Below are 27175 nucleotides of genomic sequence, written 5' to 3'. Positions count from 1 at the left end.
CCGAACACAGAAGGGGTTCATTTCTTAAAATGATCTTTTACAAAAAGTGAAACAAGATACAGCAGATAAAAGCATCAGGCTTTCTCCTCAATAATCAATTGTAGACACATGCTTCCACATATACCAGAGAAAAATGCAGGTTGTGGGCTAAGCACTGACCACTTTTACACTGAGAAAGTAGTCAAGATGTTAAGATTTTATTGATCTATTGGGTCGTCGGAAAAGTCATGACGCATTTTTGCAACAAAAACCAGAAAAATATGTCATGACTTTTCCGACAACCCAATACTTTCACTTTTTAAATCTACCATCAGGAATTATTTACAGGTCAAATTATATGTTCTCAACTAAAGCACAGTGGGATGAAATTTGACAGATATTAAATCTAGGCCAAAAACAATACAGGAACTCCAGTCTTGGTCCAAAAATAAATGATCATAAGAGGATGCACCAAGAGATAAAAATCCAAAGTCCAGATGCAACGCCAAATTAGGGACCAAAGAACAAGAGAAAGAGAAAGCAAACATGGAGCATCAAGCAAAGCAACTCAGTGCATTTGCTTAGTTTCTCTCCAACATGACTTCATCGGTCAGGTTGTATAAGTTCATCCCCTGAGAGTATTTTAAAGGCACCTCTTTGCCTCTGATGTAGGTAATAAAAATTCCCTATGAGTTTTTATCACAGTACCACCTGTAGAGTGAGAGGTAAGAAAGGAAAGCCTTCTGTGAGGGAATACGCCTATTTTATTAACATAGGACAAGGCTGTGTATTACGTTTACCCCTGAATACTTGTAAGTAAACAATTGCATGTATTTTAGATTACCTGGATAGTTACCTTCCTGGAAGGAAAGCATTACTTTTGTAAGTTGACAATGAGTCCACTTTTAAGTTCCAGAAGTGGCCTCATCAAAGCAGCAAAATTTATAGGGCACTTATTATCAGATTTATAACTAGAGTACAGATTTGGAACACTTTCTAAATGTTATCTATCTAGGAGAGAACGCTTCAAAGAGAGCAAATACAATGTCAGGAGGGAAATATATAAAATATCTTTTTATATACACAAAACAGTGCTTTACTGAAGACAAAAGGCCAAGATAACTGAAGTTGTTATCAGTAAGAATTCATCGAGGTGTGTACATACACGTTTACATTACTACACACATAAAATATAATGTAGAACAGAGGTGTTCACACACAGGCTAATTTGGATATTTATATGAAAAACGTGCAGTATCTTAACCCATACTCATCCAAAATTTTAAGTTAAATGCTGTGGCTCTGAATTATTCCTGTTATGTCAACTTTCCAGGGATGCCCTAGCAGAAACTGAAAGACATTGCTGGTGAAGCTTTAATATCTGCTGACATTCCACAAGCTAAATTCACCTTAAGCGTGGGAAGTAACATCATCAGAATTATTAAGAAAAAAATACTTTAATTTGACAACTAACTGCTATAAGACTTCCTGGAAATTGGATCACGCCTATTCTTTTTCCATACTTCTGATTGCTAAATGGAAAAGCTACTTCTTGGCAGGCTCAAAAAATGACATATACTAAAGGGCAATCAGTGATAAAAACAAATCAAAACATAAAAAATGACCCACACTGTTCAAAAGCTAGAGTTTATACCCAGGAGTAACTCAAGAACATTATGAAAAGACCTGGGTCTAGGGCAAAGCTAGGATCGGCTCTTTGTCTCCCGCTGACAATTCCTTGCAATCACCAAGGTGAAAGGGGGAATGGCAGACCACTGATAATTACTCAGTTCTTTCCTAGATTGCAGCTGATAGTCTGCTCTCTGTGGTGGTCACAGATGAGATATCCCCACACTTTTTTAGTTGACTATATTTGCCAGGTAGTGTGATAAGTGTTTAGGCTTCTTCTGTTTATTTGTTCTCCAATGATTCTATCCTGAACTTTCTGGTCTAAAAATTCGTTCTTACAAACGAATCATGATTCCTTTTGCCCATATGAGAGCAGAACTGCCTTATTTTTTTTCATTATAAGGAAGTTTAAGATGTGTATATATTATTATATTTCCTTGCTATTTGGGTCAATAGGGTGTATAAATAATAAATGTATGCAAAAGTAGATACAGTGTGTGAGCTGGAAGTAGTCACATGAAATGAGCTTCTGAATGTCCATGCAATAAACCATTTAAAGTATATGGCAAGTACCAGGGGGTAAAAACAGTTCAATATAAGTATTGTTAGCTTTGAAGTATTGAATTTTTAAGATTTTTCAAAGGCTGTTTCTTTCTCGCTTTCATTTTGCCCATATCTATGTACATAAGATCACAGCAATGAAGTCTAATTCTTATTATCCTCTGGATCATGGAACCCACCAGCTGTACATGTTTGGTTAACAGCTAACAGATGCTATATAATCTTTTGAGGGTCAATACTTGTAAATGATTCAAAAGCATGTCAAGTCTCCCTAAGATGTGATTCTTTAACCTGCACAGAGACCAACTTTCTGTTAACAATGACAAGAAAACCTCCGGGACTACTAAGATAACTTCAGTCCACTTCTAGTGTTCGGCTGGTGATGTTTCTAATTTTGGGGGTGATGAGGCTGTGAAGTCAGGTCAGCACTTTTCCAACTTCTCCCTTGTCTTAGGCTAAAGTAGAAGCATCATGGGGCTTATGGCATAGACTTTGGGTTTTGAAAAATTTAACCTGTAATTATTAGAGAATTGTCACTAGTTGGCTGTGACAGTTTGTTAACATTCTCTAAATCAGATAACATTTGTGGGGAAAGGAATCCACATATTTGTCAAGGTGTTATCACATAAGATCTCATGTATGTCAATTTGAAGGATTTAAAGACACAGGAAGCCCCACGAAAATTTAAACATATTTTTATGTTTTCCAGCATGATGATATCATTCTTTACCATTGACAGAGCAGTAAGATTTTAATTAGAATGAGAAAGAAGTTCTAAAAAATTTCTGGGTGTCTGAGTCTTTAAAATATGTAAGAGATTGAATATGTTATTTGGTCTGATAAGCACAGTATGGCTGCAGGTCAACACAGGAGGGTCAGCCCAGTATTGTGTGTGTGTGTGTGTGTGTGTGTGTGTGTGTTTCACTTTTCACAGCTGAGAGGTAAATGGCTGCTGTATTGCCAAAGAAGCTCTTTCAATTCAGAATTCCAGAAGACCTTGACATCAAAAAATTAAAGCAAATGACTGTCACATGCTTCAGGGAGTTATGTCAAGACATATCTAATTTTTTAAGGTAAGATATAAAGTGGAAAAAAAAACTATTATAGAAAATCCTAAGGATTCCATTAAAAACATGTTAAAACTAATAAACAGTTTCAGCAAGGTTGCAGAATACAAGATACAATACCAAAAGATAAAAAATCAATCATATTTCTAAACATTTGCAACAATCAGAAAAAGAAATAAAGAAAATTCCATTTGCATCAAAAAGAATGAAATATCTAGGATTAAATTTAACAAAAGTACTGCAAAACTTATACTCTGAAAACTATAAATCATTGTCAAAAGAAATTAAAGAAAATCTTTAAGACGTCAGAAAAATATCTCATGCTCATGGATCCAAAGATTTCATCTTTTTGAGATGACAATACATTTTAAATTGATCTAGAGATTCAATACAATCTTTATTAGGATCCAAGCTGGCTTCTTTATAAAAATTGACAAGCTGATCCTAAAATTAATATGGGAACTCAAGGGACACAGAATAGCTAAAACAATTTTGGAAAAGAAGAATACACTTGGTGGACTCATATTTTCCAATTTCAAAATGTATTACAAAGCAACAGTAATCAAGACAACATGGTAATGGCATAAGTATAGACATATAGATCAATGGAATAGAATGGAGAGTCCAGAAATAAACCCATAGATCTATGATCAATTGATTTTCAACAGGGTGCCAAGGTCATTAAATGGGGAAAGAATAGCCTTTTCAACAAATGGTCCTGGGAAAACTAGACATACACATGCCAAAGAATGAAATTTGGACTCTTACCTCACACTACACATAAAAGTTAACTCAAAATACATCAAAATAGAAGTTAAACTTGAAACTTTAGAGGAAAATACAGAAGTAAGTCTTCATGACTGGGGATTTGCCAACGTTTTCTTAGATATGACACCAAAAGCACAAACAGTCAAAAAAACATTAGATAAATTGAGTTTCATCAAAGTTAAAACCTTTTGTGCTTCAAAAAGCCCTATTGAAAAGTAAAAATACAACTCATAGAATCAGAGAAAATATTTGCAAATCATGTACAGTATCTGAAAAGGCACTTGAATCTAGAGTATATAAGGAACTTTTACATATCAAAACAAAACGACAATCTAATTAATAATGAGCACAAGCTCTGAATACATCTCTCCAAGAAAATATATAAATTGCCAATAAGCACATCAAAAGTTGCTCAACATCATCAGCATTCAGGGAATTAAAAATGAAAACCACAGTCAGATATCACTGCACACCCATTAGGATGGCTATAATCAAAAAGTCAGATTAAAAACAAAAAAAATAACATTGGCAAAAATGTGAGAAAAGCAAGACTCCAAAATACTTCTGGTGAGAATTTAAAATTGGAAAACAGTCTAGCAGTTCCTCCAAAAGTTAAAAATAGAGTTAAATCAGCAAGTCCAATCATTGCAATCAAATCACTACCACAATTACTACTCAAATAGAATTAAAATATTTTTAAATGATACATCAGAGATTTGGGGGAGCTGTGAGAGTACTTTGCATCATCTTGGTTTGTAAAACTGCCTGTTGCTCTGCTGGGGAAACTTTGGTGGCCCTGAGAGTTGACTGCAGTGGAACAGAAAAAAAGGGCATATCTAATTACTTAACCTCCCTGTGCCTCAGTTTCCTTATGTGCAAAAAGGAGAGGTGGGTTTTTTTTGTTTTTTTTTAATGCCTGACAAGCAACCATATAATAAACAGCTTCCTTCCATACCCACCTATGTAGCTACTTCACAGTCAATCTGTTGAAATCACTATTGAATGAGGGCATCATTTACCCGAGCTGCTGCTAACTTGCCATGCCTAGACACCTTCATCAGTTTATCTTTGCTAGACTATTCAAATACTTAAACAGAAACAACTCGAAGTTCAGTTGCAAACCCCTAGCAAGACACGTTAATCTCCACAGCCCATATAAGAAGCATAGCCACAGCTGTGATTCTATGAGTTCTACAGAGAACAGCTAAAACATTTTCAGCATCTTCTAGCACCGACCTCAAACAATGGGAAGAGGTTCTGTAATCCAGAATCAATATTTGAGTTATCTGGTGAACCACAGGGTGCAGGAAGCTCTTCTAGCTGACTTGGGGCTTTTTATCTGAGTAAGTCCAGTATCACTAGTTCTTAAATAACTTCCACTAGGGAAGTATTCCGTAGATTACATGCTATAGATCGTATTAAAATTAAAAATCAATCTGAGAATCTACAGGCAGGAAATCACACCATTTCCTAATCTAATATCTGATTTTGGTCCAATCGAAGCCTCCCAAAAGTCCGAATGAAGTCCTGCTCTAAGACCTGCTAATGACATTCAGGCCTTTACCTAATTTTTTACTTTTCCCACCTATAGGAGCTCATATGATAACAAAAAGAAAAGGTTATTTTTGGTTCTAGGTCATACAAAGGATAACATGGAGGCATTAGACAAGTCACAGAGGCGACAGAGTTATCCTGGATTTGGACACGGCGAAACACTAGAAAAATTACCCTGTGATTTGTGAATGGGTACAAAGCAACCGATCCCAGAAAGGACAATTGGCTGGGTGGGCAAGAAAGGGAAATTATTGTGAGAGGCTGGAAAGGAGGAAAGAGTATCTCTCTAGGAAGGAATTATTTCTGAGACACCACAGAAAAGAGTGAGAGGAAACATTCAGTATCATGGTGCTCTAATAAAGTTTTTTTTAAAAACCCTTAATAAATTTGGGGAACAAAGCTTGGCATTTTTCTCAAATATTATGGAAATGGAAAGGCAGTGGAAGCAGTCTCTGCAAAAGACAAAGTTTGGAGAAATACTGCAATTACCGTCAAGTATGTCCTGAGTAACTGTTATGGTCTATCACTGGAATAGATCCTCCATTGTGGTTTAGAGAGTTTATAGGAGACGATTATGACCTTATCGCTACTAGGAGTTCACCGAAGTTTTGCAAAAATAAAGCTAATCGATAATATTTCATATTTGATAAATATAAAGCAACCAGACAACAATTAAACACCAAATACGTGGAACAAAGTCTAAGAACAGCGGGAGTGCAGAGCCAGGAAATCTCAGTGAGAGCTGCAAGAGTCAAAGATGGGCTTTTGGAAGCAGTGTTTCCAGGCATAAGGAAGAGCAAAATTTTGGAAAGCTGACGGATGAGTGTTCTCTGAGAAGACGAAAGCAGGTGTGCAAGCAGCAGCAAGCACAGGGCTGGTGGACAACGCGTCATGCTGGAGAGAGAGAACCGAAGTTGAATAGGTTACTCCTGAGCCAGGTTTAAGGGGCTTCAAATGTCAGACAAAGTTTGTGTTTGAAGAGGAAGGCAGAGGAAAATGTTCTATTCAACTCTGAGTAGGTGAATGACATAGGTGAAGTACTTAAGTGCTTTGATGGTCATAACATGGGCCCCTCGAAGATCTGCTAAAGGCATGGGGATAATTTGTGAGAATCAAAACCAGAGATGAGACCTGAAAATGATTCACAAACTAGAAATATGGATATGGAATTCAGATGAGAGTTCAGGGGTAGACACGCAAAACTAGAAATTATTAACATTCTCATTTTCTTCTTTTTGTTCTTTCTCATGTACTTTTGTGCCCCGTTCATCCTACAAGGCATTTGTCTCACAGTTTATATACAAGAGAGCAAAAATGAAAACAAAACAAAACAAAACAAAAAACTACTAAGGAAATTAGAACAATGGGGAATTGGGAAGCAAGTAGAATAGTGATGAAGCCTAGGCAGATGTGAAGTTATCCAAGGGGCAGATATAACGCAAGATGAATAGAGCGGGCACTTATAGGTTGGAGGTTAATTTATTAATTCGCTTATTTATCCAGTCCACCTATGGAGCACCTATTATGTGCCAAGGACATAGTGGGGACACACATAGTTCCTTCCCTCCCAGAACCCACAGTCTATGAGGAGAGAGGGAGGCGTAAGCAAACATTTGCATGAGGGTGACTATAGTCATACATTCAAGTTTCAGAGATGGGAAACGTGAGAGATTAACTAGGGCTCAGGTGGGGGATACGAGATGAAGTAGAGAGCCCATAGTACAGAACCATCAACGTGCTGAAGCTGGGTGAAAGCAGAGAATCAGAAGAGTAGGGTGGTAGTTACTCCAGGTGAAGTAAACGCCAAAGGCCAGGACTGTATAGAAAATGCAGGTTGTAGAAGAACAGGATGCAGGTCCCCCCTGTTGCCCATGTCAGAGGGGCAAGGAGCTCCTGGATCATTCATTTGTCAGGTCTGGAGACAACACTGAAAGTTATTGCTTCATTTGTAAGGGAACTAAGAGGGTTAACCATGAAAGAAAGCAATCTGACCCCATCTACCACCTTCTGATTGATCTGCAGGGAGAATTACACCCATATACAAAGGAAGCTATCTTCTTACAAATACCAGCTACCAGAAAGAAACCATATAAACAGTCAACCTATTGGGTCATCTGGAAAGTCATGATGCATTTTTGCATTGAAAAACATAGAAAAATACGTCATGAGTTTCCCGACGACCCAATATTAATTTCATTAAAAAATAATTAAAGATTCCTTAAATGTTTGAGTGTTGTTGTTTTTTTAGCTGAAATATTTACCTTATGCTCCATTCTTTATCTTATTTAGGAATTATTTTTTGCTATGGATGTAACTAGACACACATACTTCCTACTAAACTTCCACTTTCTGCACAGAAATACATTAATTCACAAAGCACGTTCAGAAGTATTTACATCCTCCACTGGTGACATAGACATACTTATGTGCCCAAGACCCTTTGTGGGGAGGTAGACTCCAGATTCATTTCTGAACACTGTGATTCAAGAAAATAATGTTCTAAACAGAGCATAACTGATTTCAAACAATAGAGGACAGATAATATAGGAATTCTTATTTTGCCACCGTATTATTTTTAATTATTCAATAATGTTCAAGCAACTTGTTATATCCAAAATGCCTTACCATAAAATAATCACCCTTGTTCATAAAGTCACCGATTTCCAGTTATTTTCTATATCCTTCAAAGTACCATTACTCAAACTTTGACAGAGCATTGCATTGTACTCCTAACAATTTAGATTAATTCTAGTTTTAAGAAAGCTCCAGAGGAGAAATTTTACAGTCTGTCAGGATTCTTTCTACATTTCATGACATTTATTGTCAGAAAAATTTTCCTTATATGGAACTAAATTCACAGACTTGAATTTTAATTCATTTCTTCTTTTTATGCATTTAGTGGGAATCAAGAAACTTTCATATACCCATCAGCTATAATAATAACAGCTATTACTTGCTGAGCACTTACTTTGTGCCATGCACTGAGATAAAAGCCTTACACATTAACCCATTTCATCTTCACTCCATGATTCAAAAGTAAGTATTCTTGTCTCCATTTCACAGAAGAAGAAACTGAATCTTAGAGAGAGGACGCCTTGCTCAGGATCTCACAACTAGTTAAGTGAGCTATGTAATCATCTCAGCTCTACTCTAAACCCTCTCAACATTTCCCAAACCTACCTTACCAGGAAACGCAGATTAAGTTCCTAATAAGGAACCCTCTCAGTGTTTGCCAAATCCACTTTACCAGGAAACACAGATTAAACTTCCTAATGAGGATTATTTTATGAGTCTTCATTTCTAGATTCCTACTTGAGAATCCTAATTCTATTCATTGTTTACTAACAGTGTTTTGTTACTGGGTCATGGCTAATAAGCCACCATAATGTCTAGACCATTTCTAAGAACACAAGCTAATATTGGAATGCTTGGTAGTAGATATAGCTCATGTAATTGCTCCTTTATACTTACTAGGTTATTTGTTAAAATAGATTTAGATATTGTATCCATAGGCATAACTGTGTTATAATCACCACCTTAGAATAAGAACCAGGTTCATTTTTCTCTCCCTCAAACTGGCTGAATTTTATTTAGTATAATTACTTGAATTTTATAAAGAAATACATATCAGGATGAATATGACATATAAGACAAGAAAGCAGAAAAAAACAGAAGGTTGACATTCTGTCAACTAAATATCTTTCATGATAAATCACTAAATTAAAACAAAATTAATTGTCTTTTTGAACTAGGTTTCATTTTATACTTCACTGGCTTTTTCAGTAGACCATCGGGAATAATATGGCTTCTGATCTGAAGTAATTGCACCTTGTTCATAACTGTGTATGTGTTCCAACACATTCATTCATTCTGAGTACATCAATATCTCTATTTTTTTTACTGTCTCTGTCACCACTCTCATACACACTTGGTAGTTAAAAATACAAGAAAATACAGGTGGGAATTATTATAGCTGTGAATATAGAAATAAATATCTCTTGTGAGGAATTTTGACTCACTTCAAATAATCTTTTTTCAGTGTGGCACTGAAATACCAGATGTAATTTTTTTTAACAGTTTTTTTTTAATTGGGGAACAGCATAGTGTGTTTTTCCAGGACCCATCAGCTCCAAGTCAGGTAGTTGTTTCATTCTAGTTGTAGAGAGCACCTCTCAGTGGCCCATGTGGGAATCGAACCGGCAACCTTGGTGTTAGGAGTCCTGCGCTCTAACCAACTGAGCTAACTGGCCGCCCCCAGGTATAATTTTATATAGTTAACTTTCCACACAAATTTTTATCAACTCACACTTTAGCCAATCGTCTTTACTTCCAGGGGAGGACATACACGTCAGTAAAAGAGGGAGGGAGACCTCCCAAGAATGGTTTTGTGATCTTCCTCTTACATCATCAGTCACAAAAGTCACTCTTTAATTCCCCTCGCACCACCACCACCAGTCCAATTTCAAGTTGATAGAGAAAAGACCAGTGTCCCAAGCTTTGCTAATTATTCCAAAGGACAACAAATGTGAGGAATAAAAACTTTCCATAACAAGGTCATTCTAAATATACTGAATATCTTCCAGGTTTGTCAAGTTCCTTCTATGAAACAAATAAAAGACTTGCTACTCTTATGATACAGATTTCAGCCAATACTTGAATTAGTATTTATACTGATTGTTTTCCCTTTACCTTCCAACGTTTATGTGTTAAAACAAAAAGGTTCACATTCTGTCGCTTTGGTATAAATACCCAAACTAAAGTTATGCTGTATTGCACATTACAAGTTCTCAGCCATTTGGAACATTTGTCCCAAGTAACTGTATAAAATGCAGTTGGGTTACATTGGGGCAGAGACTGGTTTTACGAATAACAGCTGCCTTAGAAGCGATGTTTCTGGAGGTGGAAAAGGACTCCTATATGATAATAAGTCCTTCTCGTTGTGGTGTATGTGTACATCCTCAGAGCTACCCTTCTGACAGGTCCCAATTCTGCTCACACGCTGGTGACAATACTCTGAACAGACTGTGGGGGCGCCAGCTCTCAGTTGATTTAATGTGGCTGGAGATCCCCAGCAGGACTTCTACCACTGGACCTGTCAAGAGTACTTCAAGCAATATTTGAGGAAGGCAGGGATCTTTTAGGACTTCTGCAAAAGCAGAAAAAGGCTCGAAAGAAGTTAGGGAGTCTACAGCCTTAGAGAGTGAGGTTTTGGTGGCTCCCTAAGGATAAGAAAAGACACACACAGAGGCCCTTAGGCTCTCCATCTGATACCATTGTGAGTATAGAAGCCTATCTTTCCATTAAGCAGGCTGGCTTGTGATGACTGTTCATATTTAGATCAGGCCATGGATTTGTACCTGAAAGCCACCATTTCTATTATACTTGGTAAAGCTCTTTTAGGTAATTAGACCTTAGGTATACTTTCCCCAAAACTACCTCTGGTTCAGTTCCAGTATTACCAGTACTAGTATTCTAGAAATTTTTATAACTATCACTCTGATAGATATTATTCTGTATTAAGAAAACAATGATAAAACAAATCCCATGTTACTGAATCTGGATACACATTTCCATCTCACTGAAACAGCGATAGCCAAATTTATTTCCTAGAACCAGATTCGCCTACCAATCATCACCGATTACATTAAATTTAAAATAAAGGAAGGAGAAAAGCTATATATCATAGCTTGGATTTTACATACTGTTTCCTTTTGTGCCCATACAGAAATGGAAATTGTTAGTATCTGAAGCTCTAGTTTAGAAAATATAATTACCAGCCTTAAATGATAGTTATAATTAGAATGTTAAGATGCTTGAGAACTATACACTTAAGCAGCCTTCTTGTAAGCAGGACTTCTGATTCAAATTTAGCCAGGGCATTAGGAAAATGCAAGCTGCTTATTCTTTAGCTTTCAGTCTCTGAGGTTGTTTACTCAATTCATAAAATCATAGAATCATAGAATTTTATTTTAATGTTGGAAGAGACTATGGTAATCTCCAACCTCCTCATTTTACAGAGAAGAAAATTGAGATCATTTTTTTTATGTGTACCCAGCCAAACTTCAAAGTCTAACTCGATTCAATACTTCTATTTACATAGGTTTCTAGGATACCTGTGGACACAAATGAAACTCCATTTTAAAAGTCACAGACACTTCTATTCCATGTGTCTTATAATAAAACTCCATTGTGCCCCTTAGATAATGTTTCCACTATTGAACTTAAACTTCGTCTTTAAGAACCTCTAACTCATGCTGAGAGAGAAATGATAGTCCAAAATCAATCACACTCTAAGCATCTTTGAAGCAAGGCTTACATCTTACCTGGTTTCAACATCCCTAACAATTAGCAGAGTATCACACAGTGGGTGGGTTTTTTTTAATGTGTCGACTGGCTGAATGAAGGATTGCTCTGAATGTTAGTGTAGCAAAGTAAACAGGAAGAGTAAAACATGGGCTAGCTGAAGTTATTTAGCTGAGCCTTGGTGTGTTTATCAGCACTTGGATTCACAGGGGTTTGTCATCGCAGGATTTTACCTGACATTCTCACAAGAATAGGTACCACCCTTACAGCTTTCTATTCTTAATGCTCTAAAATTGTATTGGAAATAGTCCAATAGCAGCATGACTGAGAGAAACCCTGCTATTAACGAAAGACATTTCTAACCTGCATAACCATTTACACCCTCCTCCTTCTCTTTCCACTTTAATTTAAGCTTATTTCACCACAGAATCATACGGTTATTTAAACTAACTGCTGCTGTTTGGAATCCAAACAAGCATGAAGACTTGCTTTATTCCAACATGCTCCCAGTCTTCTCTCCATTTCCTTAGTTCAAATGAAACTAGAGAAATGCAAACGTCTTACCATCCAGATGGTCCACGTAACAATACACGTCATAAGTTTCATGAGGAGAGCGAAATCCATAGGTCCTGACTCCTTCCTTCCCCATCATATCTCCGTAACAGCCTTCTCGGGGAGTCCGGATAGGATACCTGGAGAGATGAAGGACTAGTAATGAGCACTGTATTCTCACTCCCAAATGAATGAATTAAAGCCTGTGGCCCCCAGACATCTCACCTAACAGTCTGATCAGAGAGCCAGCCTGCGTCACACTGTTCAAATCCATCTTCATAGGCGGCGTTGAGCTGCTCCGGGCTTGCTATGACCGCCCCAACATCCATACAAGCCTTCTGTGCAGTCTCAAAATTCAGAGTGTATCTGCTGGTCGCCGCCCGGTAGTGAAACACAACCCCTGCAAAGATAGAAAACAATTATGGGCACGTTCCAATCTCCCAGCATACTGCGCAAAGTTTCTCACTGGAGCAACACATCAATTTAATTGCTGGCATGGTCATAACACCGTGATAATTCTTATTTTTACTCTATGTAGCATCATGCAAACTAATGGTGATCTGAGGGCCCCCGGTTCCATTCTGCTCCATTAGAAAGTTTCCTGGCCACACATTTTCTGTTCCCATGTAAACAATCTAAGAAAAAGATTTAAGCCACCAAAACCCAAGAGGTGGATAGCTGTCCTAATCACAGGTAGTATTCAGGCTATCATGGGAACACTGAAAATGAAAGGTACTAGGTGTGACAGGAGATAAAAGATTTCATGGGTCCACAAGATCGACTTCTCCTACTTCATGATTTTACTCTGGGTCAACTCAAAAGCAGCACATGGAACATTCATTAACACCACTTCTCCTAAACATAAAACATGAGATATTTATTTCCAGAGACAATATATTAAGATGGAAAAGACCCTGGATTTTGTATGAATGAGAAGGTTTGTTCTAATCCCTAATTTGCTCCTTAATTATATACAAGTCCTTAATTACATACTGAGTCTTAATTTCCTCCCCCATAAAGTATAACTAATATTGTTTGTGTTATTTGACTGATGTGATGTTCAAATTAACTAAAGGATTTTAAAATGTTGGATAGGCTACTAAGTACTACTCAAATGTTTATCATATTCATTATCTGACCAGCATAATTTAGGGCCACCCCTATGACAGATAAAATGTAGGACTTTTATCCAGAAGAAGTCCTGAAGCGAAGTTCTCTAGACTCCATGGGTAGAAGCCAGGCATCCTGGTACTTGCCTCAAAGTCCACTTTGTTGTATTTTAGAAGTTGCATAAGCTAGTAGTTGTTGAACTGTGCTCCAGGGCTCAGGGAATTGTCAAAGGGCTGAGGAAAGAGCAGCTGAAGGGATGGAGCTTTGGGTCCTCTCCTCCCACTTCAGCAAGAGCATATCAATTTTTAACTGAGGTAAATATGGTGACTCATTCCCAGAAGTCTGCAAAATGAGTCAAGCTAATGTGCCTGGGAATTCACTGGAAAATAGAAATTGGGGCAACTGAGTGTTATGGCTGAGACTTTATTGAGTCATATCATTTAAGGACACTTTTTTGTTATGAAGAATTAATTTTGGTTTCTAAAATATCTTCCAATCTCTTTTTATTGTTAGTAATTTCCTGGGGTAGATAACAGTCTAGCTCTCACAGCCTGACTTCTAGCTGTAAGACTCTCCCACATGCTCACCCTCAGATTGTCTCTCTCTTCCAAAACAGGTATGTGCCAATAAAGTCACTATGGATAAAAGACGAGCCATGTCATAGATAAGCACCTCTGATCAGTGTCAACACAAAGAAACCTGCACAGGCACCAGGTAGATGCACTGACAACTAACATTTGTTTTCCTATTTTTGATATTGAAAAAAAAATCATCAAATGCCTTTCAGAAAATTTGTACCTTTACAGAACTACTTTGAAATTGCCAGGAAGTATATATGTGGTATTTGGTAAGTATGAGAGATAGCTTATAATAATCTCTAAGGCTTAAGCAAGAATTTGAGTGGTTTTAAATTAGTCTTATGTTAATCAAAGCTTCAAATAGTCTTCTTGGTAATTAAAAACCTTGCATGTGCAGTGAGGATTGGCAGTAAGGGGGCACAGAGGGGCCTCCATGACCAAGGCAGGGAATATCAGTCTGTACAAGTATCTGCAATTGTTGGGATAATTTGAAGACCTCCTGGGGCTAAGGAGATTAAGCAGAGGATTTTCATTATTTCAGAGGGGCAAGGGCCAAATCTATTGCTAATTCTTTAATGATGAAAATTGCAAGAAGTTATTAAACTTTTTGGGATTTTAAATACACATGTTAGTATATAATTTTATATTTAGTGTGTAACTAACACTATCTATCTATCTATCTATCTCTCTATCTATCATCTACCTTTCTATCATCTATCATCATCTATAGAACTATCAGTAGAACAAAACAATTCTAGGCTAACTAAAATAAATGATAAAAAGGTTAAAAGAGCAAAGGGCCCAGGATATTTAGTGGATGCCTGGACAACATAAAAATAGATTTATGGAAGAAAGCAACAGAATCTAAATGTAAAAGGATGCCCAGGAAATTAATTTGTTGCATCTGAAATTCAAAGTATTTCCTTTTGGCTACACAAGAAAGGGTTTTAATAAAGCCCTTTGTATATATTTCTTGAAAGGTAAATATTTTATAGGGAAATGGAGGGTTGAAAGAAAAATCTGTTCCATCATGTTTGGGTATTAGAGTTTTGCTTAATAACTTGCCAAAACATTCTGCTTCCAAGAGCTATGGCACTATGTGTGTGCCCAATTAAAGCAATTTTTCTCTGCTTTGTCTCCTCACTTAAATTCAAATGACATATAAGCCACCACTGAACGTAGGCTATAACCACAATGTTTCATTGCAAGACTTAATAGATAACAACTAGTGTATTAATCTTTACCAAAAATTCACTGAATTCTTGTTTTGATTCAATTCAAATGTTTATTGATTCCTGGCCTTTTTAAGGCACTGTGACATGCACCATGGTTCTTATTAAGTGCCTTATTTCTTCAGCATAAGTTAAGATAGAATTTACATTTGTTTTTTTTTTGTTTTGTTTTGTTTTTTAAAGATTTTATTGGGGAATTGGGGGAGGGGAACAGTGCTGGGGAATTGGGGAAAGGGGAACAGACAAGTTGCTGTCCTTTTGTTGTTCAGTCTAGTTGTGGAGGACCTTGCTTCACTGGCCCAGGTAGGTATTATCATTGCACTCGTCCTGGGTGAGGCAGATCGGGCTACAGCCTCTGGACGGCCTCTCACAGCAGCTCCTGGCAGCTCACACCGACAGCCCAGCTCCAGGTCGAGCTGTTGTTCACCATCTTAGCTGTAGAGGGCAGTGTCTCTGGCCCTCATGTGGGATCCGAACCGGGGCCCTGCTGCTCAGATGTGACATCCCAAGCCAGCTCTTAACCAACATGCCACTCGGCCAGCCCAGAATTTATATTTCTTAAAAGCAAACTCAAAGATTTCAATAATCACTGAGAGTGAGAAAAAAGAAAAGGTTTTTTTTGTGTGTGTGTGTGTACCTACGTATATATATCTGTGTACATATATATGCATACACACATGTTAAAATTAGAACAAAATGTAGACTAGCTTTTCCAGTCTTAAAAAGTAATCATTGATAGATTTCAATGATGAAGTAATGATTCTTGAACTATATAGCATGTCTTGAGGTATTCATTATTTCCAGTGTACAAACTATACTTTACTGCATTGAATCAATGAAGTTGCTGCACAAAAAATCACCTTCCTTGACCTCTGAACAAATAACGGTTTATTTTTGGTAAAAGACATCGACTGTTGTGGATGATTGCAGTTTCTCCACTTGCCCAAAACTTGAGCAACAGCAACGTTTAAGGACTGTCTTGCAACCCTTCTGAACCAGGCGTCAAGTTATGCTACCTTCTCATAGATTCCAAAGGCCTTACCGTCCACAGTCAGTGACACCGTGTCCTGAGTGTCTTCAATCCCATACATGACATCGCAGCGGTAGAGGCCCGCGTCACTTGCCAACAATTTGACCATGGTGAGGGAGGCATCGCCCACATCCTCGGGATGTGTAGGCACAGACACTCTTCCTTTGTAGCCCTGACTAATCTTGATATTCCCATTTTGGGCCACGAGAACAGTAGTCTCCTTTAAATCTTTCCCACTCTTGTCCAATTCAATCTTGGACCATTTGATACGGAGAAATTCACTGGTGGTGTTGTAACTGGGTGGTAAGGTAGGCATGGTTGAAAAATGACAAGGTAGGTTGACTTTTCCAGAGAGGGAGCCCTTAACAGGTGGGCTTTTTTCCACTTTAACTAGAAGAAAGAGAAAATACCAAATTAAGAGTCTTAAAAAAACCCAAACTGAGTATGATATGTGTGACTGGATAAGAAACCCTTGCTTTCTTATAGCTTCAAAATGTAAAATCATAAGAATGATTTTATATACAGAGAATAGTATATGATTTCAAAAATGTTTTATAACAAAGACAGGGATGAATAATGCTCACTTTATGTACCCAAAATATGACGTTCATTTTAAAGTATTTGTAACTCAGCGTGTAACATAAACTAAAGGAGTGATAAAATAATGCCAAGTCTAGGGAGGCAAGCCATCAAGGGCCAAAGGAGACAAGAGTCGGCAGGTTTAAAAGACTGGACCAGTGTTAGAAAGAGCAGTTGAAAGGTGAATTTATGTCTCCAGGTCAGAAGATGAAAAGTGTTTATTAAGATAACTGCCACATTACCTTAGAGGAAATGAAAATAAAATTCAAAGAGGAAGTGAAAATAAAAATTTAAAAAAAAAACCACAAAAAACCTTCAGTCGACTGGAGCAGGGGGAAGTCGAACACTAGAAGGGACCCTCTCTGGTTCAGTGTTTGAACCAAAGACTTTCATCATAATGACAAATCCAGCTGCAATCACTTTGCAGTGAAACATACCCTCTCGATTGTATCCTGGGGGGAAAGTTGGCATCTGTTCCCCTAACCCTCCTAAAGTATTAATCTACAGAATGTCTTTCTGTGTAAGCCCTTAAACTTTTAATGAGAAAGCATACATTGGCTACAATTTAACACTATTGCATGCAAAAGAAATGTCCTTTCACTCTTGGAGGAATCCGTACCCCTCACTCACCTCTCCAACCCCACTTCATCTTCCAGGGTCTACTAATCGGCTAGACAATGTTGTGGTAATAACAATAAAAATTATCATTAATACTCAAGCAACCTCCACTTCATGAAAATATGATGAACAAATTCATAGTATCCTCTAGGTGGAATGAAATAATGATTCTTAATTAACAAAATGATGTGTATCAGGGTGTTAGTGGTCAAAGCTGTTGGTAACACACATGTCAATATGGACATGCATCAGAAATGATATAGCTGTCAATAAAGCTCTGTGGATCTAGTTGGGGGTAAGTCATTTTGAAAATTACAGGAAGGTATGGAGATATTATGTTCTTTAAGAAAAAAATACTCTCTATTGCTAAAGATTAAAATTTAACTTCAAAAAGACTGACATAAAATATTTCATGTGATACAAATGAATCTAAAGTAACTCAGTATTATATTTATTGTACTTATGATACAAATCACTAATCGTTCCAAATTTGTAATGGTCATTGCTCTCATGAATTTCTTTATCATTTTACTAATCTATATATAGCTTGTCCAAAACAGGATTAAAGGCACTTCACAAGATTAAATAAAAATAAAATGAAGTGTGCTTTAGCTGCACTAACTTAAACTGTAAAATGTTACTGAGACTATTATCATCTTAGACTATAATAAGCAAGGGAATAATTAATTTTTAATGGCTTCCTTGGCTTACAAAATAAATTATCTTATTTAAAGCTCATCCTCAGAGTGAAACTGATCCAATCCCTTACTAGGGATGTTCCCCTCCCAGCTGACTAGTGACAGGCCTGGGCCAGAACAAATGTCTCCTGATACCTCATCAAGGAATCTTTCAGCTTTGGTTTTTATTAGGTTCTTCCCTTGTCCCTAGATTCGTTTTTGTTTTTTTCCAGAGTCTTCACCTATCCTATTTCTTTCCCATCCTATTTCTCTAATTGTTATCTGCACTTTAACCTGAGTAATTTCATGATCTTTTAAATAAATCTATAAAGTCCACAGGGGACTTCCTGAGTGTAGCCCCTACCTGTTTCATAGCCCTTTAATTTGGATCCCATTAGGGAGATGATAACAATACAAGTACATTTTTTTGCCAAGAACAGGGGTCCTGAGAAGGGAAGGGGTGAAAATTTTATGAGTTAAAATCTCCTAATTTGCATTCATCCTGTGTTCTAGGAAAGCTCATCTTCCTTCCTGAAAAAAAAAATTATTTGGATGATTGACTTCACCAGAAATAAAGTATTGATTTTTTTTAATGGAGAATAAACAACTTTATCATCAACCTCAATGGTGGTATAAATTATGAGATTCTTTACCATCTCTTAAAAGAGAGTTTAAGATAAGTGACTTCCAATTACTTAATATTTATTACTAAATTACAGTTCTTTTCACAATTTTGGCTGTGTAGGGGCAGATATGAGATGCAGCCCAATCTATCCAATCTGGAGGTTTTGGAACCTTAGAGCCTCACTCAATAACTGTGCTGTAATGAAAAGATATATTGGAACAAAATGATGTCAAAGGCAAATTTCCCAAGTGTTGTGTATTGTTCTGGATGTTTACAGATACAAGAAAATTAAAAGCTTTGGTTGGATATAAATATATATTCATGTAAAATCCAGGATTAATGAAAAGCTGTGTGGTCAGGTCTTTTTGTGTATGAAATCTTGGGTCTTAATGCACTGGGTCACAAGAACTAAGTTTACTAAATCTAAATATTTTAAGAAAGAAATTTGGTAGTTCCAAGGATAATGTTCATAGACTATCCTTGTTTAAAAAAAAAAAAAAGCAACAAAAAAACTGCTACCTGAAAGAACTTGTCTGAAACTCTGACAACGCAAGTAATAAAAATGAATGCTAACAAAAAGTTCACTGTTCTCACCAGATGGCTTGTGGTCTCAATGAGTACAGTAAGGGAGAAATCTCTAAATAATGAATGATCAATTACCTTTTATTCTCTGTCAGTAAATTCTGTAGAGCAAGGATGATATAAATTCCATGTACATAATTTGTCCAAACACCCACATGCACACAGAGGCCTTGGTCAACTACATGTCAGATTGAGAATATGGAAATGTGCCACTCTCTTGGGTGATAAATATCACTCTCTCATTCATTTATTTACTCATGACTGTGTATGACTCCATTTATTAATATTAAAGGAATAGCCAGATAACTAGGTCAATACTAGATAATCAATATGCTGAGCATTGTTAAAGCAAAGAGCTCTTCATGACAGGTGTTCATTAATGTTAGTTATTGGCCTTTTAGGTGCCTAAGAACAAACACAGAAAACCTTAACAGGAAAAATACGTGTGTTGACTCACAACAAGGTACTGCTGTGTATCCCACTATGAACTTGGCAAATCAGTTTTATGTGAACCTTATGTCTTTAACTTTTGCCCCTCATATGAAAAAATTAAATTCTTCTGAAATTAGCCCCAATTAATGACATCTCTTAATCATAATCATAGATTTACAAAGAGCTTGATTCTTGGGTAAAGTATAATACAGTAGTTAAGAGCATGGACTCTGAAGCCCAACTGCCTGGGTTCAACTCCAGGCCCCACCACTAAATTGCTGTGTGAGCCTGTATATGAGCTATGCCTCCAGACCTTTTAGTACTACAGTTCCCTCATCTGCCAAATGGGGGAAATAAAATCATCTGTCTCATTGGAGAGTTAATATTAAATAAATTAACTATGCAAAGTACTTAGAACAAGGCCTAATACATAGAAATTACTCAATATTTTTAGCTATTACCACTATTTTAAAATACTATCAATGAGCTATACCATAATTTTTTTTTATTTTTCATTTTTTGTTTGAATTCTTCCTTTTTTTCACTTTTTTTTCACGACTTAATGTACTATTTATTTTATTTTTTAAATTAAATTTATTGGGTTGACATTGGTTAAAAAAATTATATAGGTTTTAAGTGTACATCTCTATAATACATCATCCATATATTGCATCGTGCGTTCACCACCCAGAGTCAGTTCTCCTTCCATCACCATATATTTGACCCCCATTACCATCCTCTACCTCCCTAATAACTGGAGGGATGGTTACCCTGTGCCTCACTTGAGGTTCTCCTACTACTTTCTCTGTAATTCCCCTTCTATTACCACCCACCCAAACCAACTCTCTTTCTTATATCTCTTTTCTATGTCTTCCCTCTTCACTGGACGCTGTTATCCTTTGCTTTCTGTGACCTTCAGCCTCACTTCCTGAAAACAGTGAAGAAGAGAGCTCCTGGGCTATGAACAGATTGATGGAGCCAAGACTCTGATAGCTGCCTAGGTCATTCATATCTCAGTTTAAGTGTTACTTTCTCAAAGAACTTACCACCTCCTCCCAACCCAGGCCATTCTATATGATGTCACTCTATTTTCATCAACCTGAAAGTACCTACATTGTTTGTCTATTGACTGTTTCATACAACTAGAAGATTAAGTTTAATGAAATCCAGGACAATGATATATCCCTGTACATCCAGAATAAATGCTGGCACATAGAAAATATTCAGAGAATATTGTTAATGGGTAGATACATGAATGGATTGGAGGAGGGGGCGGTGGATGAATGAATAGATGGGATGGATAGATGGAGTGATACTCAAACTTTGAGTCTTAGAGAATGAGTTGAAGTAGAACTGTAGAGAATAAGTGAAGGGACTGCCAAGCAGAAAAAAATTACGTGTGAAAAAACAGGGAATATGGAAGTCTGTGCATGGAACTGCAAATTCAGAGAGTCTGAAGCATAGAGTGAGTGTGAGAATGAAGCAGAAGTGGAGTCTGGAGAGGTACAGGAGATCACTGAAGCTCAGGGCAGTGCCATCATTCATGGACTCCAGTCCATGAATGTGGAATTATAAAACATTCATTCTGTGGACACATAATTTAAAGCTAAGAAAAACTGCCTGTGAAGTTATCCAGTTACTTTAAAAGTGAGAGATGAAAAACAAACAAAAAAAGGGGGGGGAGGTAGGGGCAGAAACATGGCTATCAGGCTTCCCTTTATCTTCTTGACTTTTCTCAAAATCTAGCCTCCTGAGAGTTTCATAGTCTTTCTTTTTTTCTAGGAAAGTCTTTGATGCGCATGAAAGAAGATAGAAAATTTGCCCAGTGACATAAACAGTTGGCCCTCCATATCAGCGAGTTCTGTATCTGCAGATAGGATGAACAGCAGATTGAAAATATAATTTAAAACATATACATATTATATAGTTATTTGTGTGTACTATGTAGTTAAGCCTATGATGGTTGCATCCGTACTGAACATGTACAGACTTTTTCTTTCCTTGTCATCATTCTCTAAACAATACAGTATAACAACTATTTATATAACATTTACATTGTACTAGGCATAAGTAATTTAGAGACGATTTAGAGTATAAGGGAGGATGTGCATTGGTTATATGCAAATACTACACCATTTTATGTACAGGACTTGAGCATCCTCAGATTTTGGTATCCACCAGGGTTCCTGGAACCAATCCCCCATGGATACCAAGGGAGGACCATATAAGCCTTTTTGCACAGTCTGAAAGTAATCTGGGAAGTTACTGAAAGACCACTTGCTTCTTTAGCATCCTGTTCATTATTTTGTTTTCACTGCTTTATTTAACATCATTGTTTTAAGCCTAATCATAGTTTAGCTAAAAGTTTTCATCACTGAATACATAAAAAATTAATCCTTTATTCTAGTAATTCCATGTAGCCATTCCATGCCCCAGTATTCAAATGTTTATTTCACTTAGCACCAAAGAAATTGTTCCCATACTCACCTTTATGCTGTGCATGGGTTGCTATTAAGGTACAGCACACCCATAGGATGCTCTTTATATTAATCACCATCTTGTCCTAGAAATGAAGAAAAGTACCAAGTAAATCATAAGCATTCAGGTTCATGGTGGGCCATACATCACATGCTATTTGTGCATTGTATGTAATATGAGTACAAGAGGCAGCGCCTCTTGGATTGTAAAAACAGGAGGCAACTTGCAATAGGAGAAGTTGTTCCAACATTTTAATTATTAGTTTCACTCTAACCCAATGCAGTGGTTACCAAAATAATCCTAGAACCCAATTTGGGGACATATAACAATATGGATGTGTGGGACAACCACAGCTGAGTAGGCTGTAGGAAGAACAATAAAGACCACAGCCTAAGTAACTAGTGACTAGGAGCTGGCACAAAGAGAGAGGGGTGACCACAAAGCCTATTTAGAAACAGGAAGTTGATCATAGATGGAGCAAGGGAAGATAGAAAAGCAACAGGAGAGATGTTGAAAGAGATTCGCATCAAATGTGAGGTGGAAAGGAACCCATTGGTGGTTCATGCACATGGTATCAAATCAAAGAATAAGGATTTCAACAGGCTTTTTAAAGCATAGACCCAATGTAGTTTCTAGGAGGCTGAACAAACAAAATAAATGTATTATAAGGAACTTTACAAAATGACCAAAAGGACCAGTGCTTGCCATGGGTTTTAAAGCCATTCCAACAGTTCTAGAGTCTGAAGAGTAAAGAAGGAAAGAAAACACCCAATTCTCAGAGTCAAGAAATCTGCCCAGGATTGCCATTAATTTATTTGTGACTCTGGGGAAGGCATTTAACAATCTTGGACTCAGAATGGTTCCTTCCAGCTCAAATTTCTATGAAGCTGTAATTATGAGGAGGGTAAGTACCAGTGTTAGGGACCATCTAGGAATCAAAGAGCCAATCTCAGAAGGACTGTGGCAGGTTGTTTGAACGCCACAGTCGTTCCCTTCTCAGCTACATTTAGGACTATTCTATACTAGCTATTGTTGCTTGGCTCCAGGTAGCCACTCCTCTTTCTCCTTTCCAACAAAACTGTGATTCCACTCTAGCATCTATCCTCCTTCACACAGCTATACACTTTCCTGGGTCAAGCTCCAGCCCAAGGGGCGATCCTAATTATCCACAGGATATCCCGTTCCTTTTGCCAGGGATGGGTTTTGAGACAAATATACGATACAATATTGGTGAATGAGATGGGAGGGGATCTCTGCGGGAGTTCGAGAGGGTACTCCTGGGAAAAGTGTATTCATTTAAGGGGAAGTAAAAGGAAGAGATGGTTGCTTTTCTTCACTGTACATTGTCACAATAGGGTATTTCTTCTCACACTATTGTAGCCATCTTGCATTCATGAGGATAGAAAATAGCCTCCGGGGATGCAGCTGAGAAAAAAATCAGGAAAAACAGAGCTGAAGCCCTCAGATGTTAGGCCTAGAGTGAGCCATCCCTTTGAACTTCTTTTTATATATCATAATAAATTCCTTTATTATTTAAACCCAGTAAAATGAGGGCCTTTATTACTTGTAGCTGAAGGCATCCTTACTGATACATATTTCAGTTGATGCCCTAAATATCTTCCTAACACATTCCTTACAAAATATCTAAGTTCTGTATTATTTAGGAAACCTAGATTGAAAAGAACCAAATGCTATAAGAATCCAAGTCCAACTTGAGCTCAGGTTCAATTTCATAATTTATGACAGCTATTCCTTTTTCCTTGATAATCTTCTCCAATTGATAGCTTTATTTTATATATCTTTTATTTATTTATAAAGATTTTATTGGGGAATTGGGGGATGGGAACAGTGCTGGGGAATTGGGGGTAGGGGGACAGACAAGTTGCTGTCCTTTTGTACTTCAGTCTAGTTGTGGAGGACGTTGCTTCATTGGCCCAAGTTGGCACCATCATTGCGCTCTTCCCAGGCGAGGCAGATCAGTCGCCGGCTTCTGGACGGCCGCTCACTACGGCTGCTGGCCACTCACGCTGGCTGCAGGCTACACATGGTAGCTTATGGCAGCCCACTGCAGCAGGGGACTGCAGCCTACACCCTCACCAGCGACTCACAGCATCTCAGCTCCAGGTTGAGCTGTTGTTCAGCATCTTAGCTGTAGAGGGCAGTGTCACTGGCCCTCATATGTGGGATCCAAACCGGGGTCCTATGGCATCCCAAGCCAGTTCTTAACCAATGTGCCACTCAGCTGGCCCTATTTTATATATCTTGAAATAAGTGTTAGGATCTCTCTAAACAGAACTATAAAATTCTAGATATTTCCTAAAGAGCATTTTTTTTAACCTAGTACATTATATACCTATTTTTCCTCTGTAGGCCATTTGACAACTCACAATGAAAAGCATACAGTTAATAATCCTATATTAACTTTGACAATTAAGTTTATTAATCATATAATTAATGATATATAGACGCTAATAGACGTTGTTACACACTAATTGAGAAATTTGGTTTCTCTATTTTTGGATATTTTATAAGATACCACAGCAAGCAGGAAGTACAAGTATATACCTATATCTCAGTGCTAGTGCAATATTTCAGGGAAAAATAAAGATATCAATTTCACATGCTCTATAGTTAAAAGTTTACAAACAAAATAAAATTTTAGGTTGTATCATAAGTTGCTATTAAAGAAAATGTATTCCATGAGTGTTAATTGAATCCAAATAATAAACCTTTCTGTAAATGTACTTACAAGCAATAACTTCTTATCATCCTTAAAAAAAATTGTTCTCAATTTTTTTCTTTTTTTTTTCTGTAAACATTTAAAAACATAATGTTAAAAGTCTGGGTTCCACTGCCAGATAGCCCTGAACTGAAGTTCTGAATTCTCTACTTATACACTGTGCTTCTGGATAAGTTATTAATGCTCTCATTTCAGTAGCCATTTAATTGTGAAAAGTAGTACTTATTTATTAGTGTGCTTATGAGAATTGATAAAATAATGCATATGACATAGCTGAGAGATACACAGTGTATTCAGCACTCAATATTTATTATTAAAATGACTACGTCAGGCATTCTATAGGTGTTCTTCTCCTGGTTTCCTATTACTAATAGTAAAAAGGAAAGCACGTGAAGCCCTTGGATTTGAAAAAGTATAACCTGCATTCCCACTATAGAAGCAGTATGCAACTTTACGCTTACAAGAAATTGTTCTAGAACTTACGGTATGCACTTTGAATCATTACTTGTAAATATGTTTTATCTCCTCTGTAGAGCAGTAGGCTTCCAGAAGGCAGAACTAGTATATTGAACTTAACTAAGTCTCACAATATTTCCATAGTGTCAGGTTCAGACCCTTGAGGAAGGTTTCTTGACCAATGCCTCCACTTCCTATTCAGAAACACACTTTAAAGTGCAGTGCCAACAATCGCTAATGAATATGGGCAAGTAGGCTAATTAACACCTGACATACATCTCAGTGAGCCCAGTTGAGCATTTACTTGGAGTCCATGGACATTCATTTAATTTCTCTACTTTTCTTAAGGTCATGTCCATGTTCATGGTTGGTAAGGCAATTTGCCTGCTGCATGTGATCTTATTAAATGAGAAACTCACTAAAGCCTCTTTTTTGCTTTGTTTGGTTTTCAGCACCACTCAGACCCGCGTTTCTACTCTGCTCTTCCTGTTGGCCTTGTAAAGCATAATCTGTTACTGATAACAAGTCTGTCTGCATAGAAAGACTGGGAGATATGAGAGCCAGTGCCTATATTTAGCCTCCTACTCCAGTGAAGTCAATGAGAAGAGGAGAAAGTTGTTGAACACTCAATGACTGAGGCTGTTTAATTGCCTCGGAGACACAAGAGACAAGGTCAACAGGACTCCTATCCATGAGAAATGTCTGCAGAGAGGATAAGGGTCACTCTAGGAAAGGGCTGCCTCAGATGGAGAGAGCCAGGGTTCTAGTAAACAGATATTTAATATTCTCCCTTGATCTTGGGGAAGCCCTGCTAAGCAAAGGGTGACTTAAGGACACAGACATAGTAGCTTTGTCTTTCAGTCTTCGAATTAGTTACCTAGACAACCGATTGTCTAGGACACCTCAGCTACAAAGTGAATGCAGTGAGCGTTGCCAATCATATTGCTCCTGGGTGCTTTCTCACAGGAGGAATCACTGTAATGCAGAGAGAAATCTCATGGTTTACACATGAAATCTCATGAATTTACTTCACAAGAATAATGGCACCACGGGAATTTATCACTAACCTGTGACTGGATTCCTGAACCAGGACTTGGCTAAGCTTTTTCATGTCATTGCCCCTTAGTACCATTCTGTTCTCTGCCTGGCGAACTCCTTCCTCATCGGTCTATTGAAAACATACTGAAGTCTCTATTCCCTTTCCCATGTTCGATTTTCATCATAGCACATGTCACCATTATACGCGGTCTGACAATTAAGTTCGTGAACATGTTGCAATGATGTTGCTAACCTTTTTTGATATCAGAGGGATTATTCATTATGAATGTGTACCAGTTGGACACCAGTTAACCAAGTTTACTATTTGGAAGTGCTGAAAAGGCTGCATGACAAAGTTAGATGACCTGAACTTTTCGCCAACAATTCATGATTCTCGCATCACGACAATGCACCAGCTCACACAGCACTGGCTGTGAGGGAGATTTTAGTCAGTAAACAAATAATTGTATTGGAACACCCTCCCTACTCACCTGACCTGGCCCCCAGTGACTTCTTTCTTTACCCGAAGATAAAGGAAATATTGAAAGGAAGACATTTTGATGACATTCAGGACATCAAGGGTAATA

At 37.4% G+C, this 27175-nt stretch overlaps 1 protein-coding gene across 1 annotated transcript in view; it reads right to left on the bottom strand.

Moving 5' to 3' along the window:
• The window catches only part of VCAN (versican), a 113201-nt gene that overhangs the window by 78127 nt on the left and 7899 nt on the right, over positions 1–27175 (bottom strand). Inside the window, exons 2-5 of the mRNA XM_019652586.1 lie at positions 22364–22439; positions 16376–16753; positions 12639–12813; positions 12426–12553 (exon numbers count right to left, since the gene is read on the bottom strand). Coding sequence (XP_019508131.1) covers positions 12426–12553; positions 12639–12813; positions 16376–16753; positions 22364–22433 — 751 coding nt within the window. The 5' untranslated portion in view covers positions 22434–22439. The remainder of the gene's footprint in view (positions 1–12425; positions 12554–12638; positions 12814–16375; positions 16754–22363; positions 22440–27175) is intronic.

Source organism: Hipposideros armiger, unplaced genomic scaffold, assembly GCF_001890085.2.
Source record: "Hipposideros armiger isolate ML-2016 unplaced genomic scaffold, ASM189008v1 scaffold_182, whole genome shotgun sequence".
Taxonomy (NCBI): Eukaryota; Metazoa; Chordata; class Mammalia; order Chiroptera; family Hipposideridae; genus Hipposideros; species Hipposideros armiger.
Note: the sequence above shows the minus strand (reverse complement) of the source record. Positions and strands in the feature narration are given on the sequence as shown.